Genomic DNA, 8,866 nt, shown 5'->3' on the forward strand with positions numbered 1-8,866 from the left:
CAACAGCGATTACATTCATCGGAATGAAAAGGCAAATATGAAAACTCCCTGCATCCGAATTTTGCATGATTCTTCTGCCCTTACGTAACGGCGACAAGCTACTTATAAACATACATATAAACATTGCTTACGATTCTGTTTGTTTGCCGAACTAAACGATACTAATTCTCGTGCTTTGATTTTATTCTCCGCTTGCCTTCGTTTGATCAATACAATCGTACGCAAACCCTGTTCGGTCATTCGATCGCAATCATGCTAACGGAGTCTAGTAAAGACAGATGCTGAGTTTATTCAATTATGAAGAATTTATTGGCATGATTGAATGTGAATGCAAGTTTTAGTGTTTGATTAAATCAAGAAAATTGTGATTTTTGCAGTTCTCTGCCGATTATAGGCATATCTCACCGCCGCTTACATGATTCTCTAATAGGAAACTACAGGCCCTCTATACCTCTTAGCTCTGCTTTATTTGTATTAATCTCGTTTATTGTGGCGGGTTCCAAGCCCAGGACGGCGATTATGGCTACATTACACCTTTGTATAATGACCCCATGGTCTATAAGTCAGCCGCCATGATGATCATTTCCAGTGAATGGCTATCAGAAGCTTTTCTAGCTTGTGAAGAGGGTGGTGTAACCTAGAAGGTTTAATTTGGTTATATAAAATCGTTTCCGAGATGGTCGTGCTAGAACCTTAAAGGAAAGAACCGAATCTATATCCGGCAAAGGACTTTCAACACCCAACATTCCCCCAAAGCATCTGGTGAGTGTCTATGTCGTTAAAGCAACAACGTGCACTATATAATGAAGACGTTATGCTCATTAGAACATACACATGACGATTTCCCGAACGGGCATCTGAGGTTTAATCAAACATCTCAGGTTTAAGGGATCAAGACTAAAGCCAGAACCTCAATTAATATTCCACCAAATTTGTATACCTGCTGCCTTGTCCGTCCTACTGTTGTGTGCTGAATATCTTTACCCATCATGTAATATATTAAAAACTACCTTAGTTAATATTCCAGAAGAGGAGTAGGTTGAACTGGCCGGTCCATGAGGACCTCACATACACTTAATAAGTCCGTAGTGTTAAAAGAGGAGTCAACTCTTAATACACGTCCAAAAATGTGGAGAAAGAAGCGTTCAAGAGATACGTTTTGACCTCGGTACCAATAATCTGAGCAATGACCCCGTGCCGCTCCAAAACCGGGGGCCTCTTTTTCGCAGAACACTTTTATGCATAAAATTGTAATCGTTTTTTTTTTTTGCAAATATCATTCGGCATCAGTGAAATCATTCAGGTTATTGATACCGAAGTAAAAACATGTCTTTTGACACCTCTGCTGGCATTTTTTGTCGTTTATTAGCTTCGACCCCTAGAATATTACCAGCAAAATTGATGCGTTCAAAGGAAATTTATAAGCTGCAAACGTTTCAAAATTTAAAAAGCAATCCTCATTTCATAACTTATGATTAAATTGCGCAAAAATCAATCTAAGTACCATTTCAAAAGGGGCCCTATTTTATGCCCCCATTCTCTTGTACTTCCAAAATACAACCTGGAACTCACTGGATCTAAGGGCGTTCGATGTGACAGCTGTGAAATCTTCCGCCACCTTCTATCATTACATTATGAACTATCTATGTGCAAATTTTAATTTAAATCGGTTTAGCCGTTACCGAGATCGTACCGGATATACAAACAAATTTTATCCGTTTAAGCCCGGTTTTTCAGTACAAAGCGAATAATGCTATTACATACATAAATTGACAAATATGATAGTTCCCAACCTATGGTTCTTTGACTGGACTCAAGTGTAAGATTCCAATGGTACAGTATTTTCACGAAAATAAAATAAAATATACATATATAATTTATTTTTGATAAATTACGCTTCATTGGTAAGTAGCAGTACAACCAGGGCCCGAATCGCCACATACGTGATCGTATAACTCGTCACGTAAAAACTTATTTTTTGGATTATGACATACGTGATCGTACGATCCGCCACGTAAAATGTCACTTTTTGGGATTACTACATACGTGAACGTACTTTGTGGATCGTAAATCGGTATCGCGACAACCGTGAACGAGAGACAATTGCACTCGATCGTTCGTATTGTTATTCGATTACAAACCGGCAACCGAAAGCGAGTACAAATATATAAATATACAAAAATTTAATACAAATATAAGAGAAAATGTAAGTTATTTCTCAAAATATGTGTTTATATTTTTGTTGGACTATATTTTATTATTTAAGGACGAATTTTAACAAGCTAAACCCAAACCAAAAGGAGTGCATGGCGCAATTTATGGCGGAACACCCGAACTTGGCGAAAAACAAATTTCCCAATTCCGCACAAGGTAGAGCAACGTCCAACAGACTGTGGGAGGAGCTTTCCAAGCGTTTAAATGCTGACGGGCCACCAGTAAAAGACGCCAAAATGTGGAGGAAGGTATATATATATATATATAAAGTGCAACCAAGATACTTACAAATGTTTGCTCGTAGGTTTTCGCAGATCAAAAATATCAGGCGAAGAAGAAGCTTTCCCACAACAAATTGTCCAAAAGACAAACTGGAGGAGGTCCTTATAATGAAATTCCCATCAGTGCAACTGAGGAATTGATTATAGAGGCAGCCGGACTTGAGGTCGCAGTGGACGGGAATAGTACCGTTCGCACTTTTGGCAATTCACCCGCTCATAGAAGCAGCACCGAAAATAGTGATAGTGAGAGCAACAGTGATAGTGGAACAAGCAGCGCATCAGCCAGCGCTTTACCTGGTCCATCTAGGTCGGTTACTACCCTTACACCGCGTGTAACCTCTCGGTGCAATACTCCACGGCGAGTAAGTAAGAGTGCCGAAAAATTGTCCCTGCTCCAACAAAATTTGAGTAGAGTGTCTGATTTTCAGCGCGATTTGGGGGAGAAGATTGACCGATTGGTGCAGGTGCAGGATAGGTTGTTGCAAGTGCATGAAAGGATGCTGACCATTAAGGAGGAGAAGCATAAACTGCATCAAGAATCACATGCACTTGATTTACAAATCAAAAATTTAGAATTAGAGTCTCTAGCAATAAGTGTAAATAGAAAAAGAAGAAATTAAAATTTTATGTTAGCTTTAACAAGTTTGTATCTGAATTTTTTTAATTTTTTGATTTTAAGCAATTAAACGAATAGTCATTTCATTTATTTTATTTCTAATTTTAACATACATACTTAGCACTTAGTAAAAACAAAGTTTGTACCTGAATTTTTTTAATTTTTGTGATTTTAGCAATTAAGCGAATAGTGATTTCATTTATCTCTAATTTTAACATACATACTTAGCACTTAGTAGAAACAATTAAATGAATTCATTTGCTTTTACAAATCGTTTTTTCTTAATTTTTACGTGGAATTAATTAGAGAGTGTTTTATTTGGTCTCTTATTGTTTGACCAATTGTGGTAAGATGGTTGGCTTCGCCTGGGTCAACATCGCTGATTTGGTCTGATTCATATCTTCGTACGTTGTAATCAATTTTGAACTGTATGCAGTATGTAAAGCTGCGCACACATTGGCAAATCGTGCCACTTTTGTAGGATGGTATCTACCCCTATTGCCATACCCTAATATTCTCCAACGTCCTTTAAAAATACCAATGGTACGTTCGATGATACATCTTGCTTTTGAGTGTACATCATTAAATGCGGATTCACTGGAGCCATCGGCGGGGTTTCGGTAAGGCGTTATGCACCACGGCTCTAGTGGATAGCCAGAATCACCTGTTGAAATGAAAATTGTCATTACAATAGTAATATTAACCAAAAAGCAAACACTGTCGTACCTAAAAGCCACGCATTGCTCCGCCTATTAATTTCAAACCTCTCTTGCAATACTCGTCGTTGATCTGAATGCCTCCAAACGAAGGAATCATGAGCCGCACCACCGTACTGACAGTTGATTGCCAAAATTTTATAGGTGTGATCGCACATCTGCCAAAATATTTATATAGTTAGTACAAAGAATAAAGAAAATGAGCAACAACTCACTATCATTGCGTTGATACTATGGTATCCTTTCCTATTAAAGTACATATGCTCATCCACAGATGGTCTTTGCAAGCCGATGTGTGTGCCATCAATGCAACCGATGACTGTAAAAGTAGATATTCAATTAAAAAACTTATTTAATAAATGTAATTGAACGTTTGCCTACCTCCAGGTATTTTGTATTTATCCATAAACCATTGCTTGCATTCCGAAGTTTCGTTTAAATGAAATTGTATATTTTGTGGACACAACTTGTTCTCCATTTCGAGAATAACGTGGGATGTTATCTTTGACACAGTGCTCTGGCACATTCCAACCAAATAATCACTGCCGACACAATGCTGATACCCGCCACTTCCTAGAAGAGAAAGTGTGGCAGCTAGTTGTAGAACTGGAAAGCCTCTTTAGATAATCTAAATCGTTTCAAGAATCTGCAGAACACACATTTTTGTATACTTGTAAAACTTTATTTGCCACATACTTACGCAGTTTGTGGTAAAGCTAAAGGATCACTTTTATCTCTAAGTAGCCTCCGTGCTACTGTTTCATCTTCCTCACTATCGCTTGAACTTATATAGAAAAGTAAGTGCACATCCATTTTGAAATTTCGTTTGTTTATTAAAATTTTTAAATATTTTGACATTTCCACATCTATTGTGACATAAAAATAAAATCCACAGTGATGTGGACCTTAAAATCTATTGTGAACTAAGAATGAATTACGATACGATAGCTTTCGTATGTGGTAATGCCAATCGACCCATACGTCTGACGTATCACGTAATTGTCTTTCGTATAGTTTTCGATCCGTGATCGTATGTGGCGATTCGGGCCCAGGTGTTTGTTTCGCACAATAAACAGCTGTTGGTTTTGGTGGTACTACCTTGAGGATTTTTTTCAACTCCTCCAGTGTAGGATATCAACTGGAGAAATTGTGAAATATTCATTTAAGAACTGTACATTTCTCAAAATCTATCGAAAGTTGGATAATAATTGGAAAATATAAATGACGTTGGAGATCAACTCGACAACTCTTAATTTTACCAAATTTTTCAAAGGTTGGTGCTGATTGGAGAATAAAGTTGGATATAAACTCGAGAACTATCTGGTTTAAAAATAATTAAATAATGATGTTGGATATCACCTGCGGAACTTTCGCTGAAGAAATTTGTTTACCATGTTTATTGGGTAAACAAAATCCAGCTGTTGCCGTATCTTCAAATTATCTAGATAATAAAAAAAACCAATGTTGCCGCCCAAAAAACCAACCCAAAAGGCGGCCTTAAGCTGGAGACATTGGTGCTTTATCGGTAACCGTATCGGTAACCTTTTAACAGCTGATTCGACCAACCTTATGAGAATCAATGCAATCGATTATTGGTGCCGGTAAGGTCGTAACCGTATCGTAGCCAACCAATTGGGGTTTGGTTTACCGTCGTAACGATAAACAGCTGATTACGTTAGGGATACGGATACAGCGATACGACATACGGCACCAATGACTCCAGCTTTAAACTGTGACTGAAAAATTGGTGAGTATTTTGTCTGTGCTCCAAAATTAACCTCAATTCATACAAAAAATATGGTCCAATTAACATTGCAATGTCCTAGGAGTGGACCATATAATCCAGCTCCGCATTACATCAGAGTAATCCATGGAGTACCCACAGTCCAATAAACATCGTATAGTGATTACAATCGTTAAAAGCGAGCAATGATCGGCTTACAATATCTTCGTGTAGAAACATGAGTTGGTCCATTGCTGCATTGCAGTGGAGTATAATGGTATGTACTCCAGTAGACCACATGATCCAACGTTTTTTGCAGGGTTGAAATAATTTAACTAGAGCAAATTTATTTCCATTTCATTCATTTTACATTTGAAAATCAAAGCATTTTCAATTAGTAAAATTTATTTTAAAAAAAGATGCAAAGACATCTATTTCCGCCATTTTCATGTCATTGAGTGAATATAATGTCGTATATCATAATATTTAAGAAAATTAGAATTTTGCATTACAACAGTTTACAATTAAAGGGACATATATTTTTCTTTTTATTGCACTTTTGTTTCATATATTCTGTATACTAAATTAAATTGTAAATTTGAGTAAATTAACTTTCTATGTTAAGGGATCCAAACCGATTAATAAAACACGCTTTTATTTTTTCACCGAATCGAATGATAATGGCGAACCGAAAGTTCGCCTTCTCATTCTTCTTTGTTTCTATTATTTCTTATTCGTACATAGTTGCATTTTCCTTATATTTAAACATAGATCAGAGTTGTATTCTGCTTTTCTTAATCTGTACATACCCTGCAAAAATCGTTGGATCATGTGGTCCACTGGAGTACTTACCATTATACTCCACTGTAATGTAGCAATGGACCAACTCATGTCTCTACACGATCATATTGTAAGCCGATCATTGCTCGTTTTTAACGATTGTAATCACTACACGGTTGTAATCACTACACGGTGCTTATTGGACTGTGGGTACTCCATGGATTACTCTGATGTAATGCGGAGCTGGAGTATATGGTCCAGTCCTAGGACATGGCAACCCTGCAAAAATCGTTGGATCATGTGGTCCAATGGAGTACTTACCATTATACTCCACTGTAATGCAGCAATGGACCAACTCATGTTTCTACACGATCATATTGTAACGGATATTAGCATCACTAAGCTATACCATCACTAAGGCGATGCTAAGGCCATGCTAAGCGGTATTTACGTCAATAATCAAATCATGTATACACATATATAAGGCAGCCGAGAGGTGTCACACACAGACGCATTTACTTATACGCCTATGTGTGTGCGAGAGACTGTAAACTACAAACTCACATACATATGAGAGACGCTGAAAAGTAGACAATTGTAAACAAGTAGAAACAATATGAGAACTATAAACACACGAAATAGTTGGTAAGTTCTGGAAATAGAAGAGCCTAGATGTATGCAGCGTAAACTATAAAAGCGGCGCAAGCGAGTAAAAAGTAATTCAGTTTGATTTGAGTTGTCAAGCAGTTACGACTAGGACGATATCTAGCGAGCAATAGCAGTATTATTTTAAAAGTCAATTTAATTTAAGCTATCAGTTTGGTTATTAAGCTATTCGTTGTACAGTTTGAGTGTTATTGTGAAGTATTTTAAAAAAGGCCATTTTTCCATTATTCAATATTGGAGTTATTTATTCAACAGTTTAGCGATACGAATCTAGCAAAAGGGCAAATAAGAGGATTTGCAGCATAAGCTAAAACAACAACACAATATTGACTTGACATTTATTATTAAATATGTGGACGATGTTTTCGCAATAGCAAAACGCAGTGACGTGAATAAATTTCAAGAGACGCTAAACAAATACCACCATAAAATCCAGTTCACTATGGAAATGGAGGAAAACGCGAATATTCCTTTCCTTGATGTTCGTATACACAGAAAAAACAATAATATTAAATTAGATTGGTACTCAAAACCAACATCCTCTGGCCGCCTAATTAACTTTTTCTCCTCCCAACCAACCAAATACAAAATCAACACAGCGAAGAATGTGATAAATAAAATACTGACCATAAGCCATCAAGATTTTCATGACGCCAACAAAGAGAAGATACATTTGATTTTAAGAAATAATAATTACCCCAACTACCTAATACACGAATTGATTAACCAGGCGATCATAAAAACCAGTAACCACCTCAAAAAATTACCAGACGCAGCAACAACAGACACTAAGAAATACCGCAGTGTGACATATATTCCTAAGCTCAGTCCTTTAGTCGATCACAACATAATTAAACAACAAAACATCGCACTAGCTTACAAGTCCAACAATACACTGTCCAAAATATACACAAAAACAAAGACTCCAATAGACAAGCAACAACAAAACAACGTGATATACAAAATAGAATGTACAGGAAAGGAGAACGAAAACTGTGATAAAACATACATTCGGACGGCAAAGCGGGCGCTAGGTGTTCGCATTGCCGAACACGCAGCTGATATTAGAAAACAAAAACAGAGCACTGCACTGTCACAGCACATACTCAACTGTGGCCATACAGCTGATTTCATGAACATCAAAATTATTGATAACGAAAAAAGGGAAAGTTTGCACATTTGAAACAACTGGCAAACGACGATGAACAGAAAGGAGGACAGCGACAATATCGCCGCTGCATACATGCTATGCTTGAGTAAATAAATAAATTAGTAATGACAAGACTACGACGTAGGGTGGTACTGATATTTTAGTTTTATATGTGTGTTCTTTTTGTCCAATATTGTTGTAAGTGTAATTTAATGTTTTCATGTTAATTTCTATGTGTTGTGACATTTTGTTTCTTTATTTATTTATTTATTTGAAAATAAAAATAGTGTAGCCCTGAAGAGGCTGAAATATTCAGCGAAACGTCGGGCGAAAGGTAAAATAAATCTCTATTTGTACCAGGAAATATTAGATCAGACTAGCCTACTCAAAAATACATGTACATAATCGAACTGATCGCAAAAATACAATTAAATTTTTTGTTAAAATTTGACTTAAATTTTTTTTAAGTGGGTATTCGTCATCCGATTTTGCAAATTTTTATTTAGAACACATAGTAATAGGAGTAACGTTCCTACCAAATTTCATCATGATATCTTCAGCGACTGCCAAATTACATATTGCAAAACTTTTAACTTACCTTAATTTAAAAGTGGGCGGTGCCACGCCCATTGTCTAAAATTTTACTAATTTTCTATTCTGCGTCATAACGTCAACCCACCGACCAAGTTTCATCGCTTTATCTGTCTTTAGTAATTAATT

The 8,866-nt window shown here is 36.6% G+C and overlaps 2 protein-coding genes across 4 annotated transcripts; one reads left to right on the plus strand and one right to left on the minus strand.

Annotated features, from left to right (window-relative positions):
• Nucleotides 1–2,212: 2,212 nt before the first annotated feature.
• On the plus strand, nt 2,213–3,384 carry LOC137238469 (uncharacterized). Its single transcript, XM_067763506.1, has 3 exons — nt 2,213–2,462; nt 2,519–2,857; nt 2,924–3,384. The coding sequence occupies exons 1-3, from the start codon at nt 2,226–2,228 to the stop codon at nt 3,113–3,115; spliced, it is 768 nt and encodes a 255-aa protein (XP_067619607.1). The 5' UTR covers nt 2,213–2,225; the 3' UTR covers nt 3,116–3,384.
• On the minus strand, nt 3,112–6,207 carry LOC137238470 (putative nuclease HARBI1). Of its 3 annotated transcripts, none has more exons than XM_067763508.1 (6): nt 6,163–6,207; nt 4,528–4,693; nt 4,209–4,473; nt 4,043–4,146; nt 3,838–3,985; nt 3,112–3,775 (listed from the first exon to the last, which is right to left on the minus strand). In XM_067763508.1, the coding sequence occupies exons 3-6, from the start codon at nt 4,351–4,353 to the stop codon at nt 3,438–3,440; spliced, it is 735 nt and encodes a 244-aa protein (XP_067619609.1). In that variant the 5' UTR covers nt 4,354–4,473; nt 4,528–4,693; nt 6,163–6,207; the 3' UTR covers nt 3,112–3,437. The 3 variants fall into 3 exon arrangements, with proteins under 3 accessions (XP_067619609.1, XP_067619610.1, XP_067619608.1); XM_067763509.1 differs by having other exon boundaries at nt 4,528–4,611; nt 6,063–6,171; XM_067763507.1 differs by lacking the exon at nt 6,163–6,207 and adding an exon at nt 5,770–6,016.
• Nucleotides 6,208–8,866: the final 2,659 nt, after the last annotated feature.

This window comes from Eurosta solidaginis, chromosome 1 (assembly GCF_040869045.1).
Source record: "Eurosta solidaginis isolate ZX-2024a chromosome 1, ASM4086904v1, whole genome shotgun sequence".
In the NCBI taxonomy this organism is placed as follows: Eukaryota; Metazoa; Arthropoda; class Insecta; order Diptera; family Tephritidae; genus Eurosta; species Eurosta solidaginis.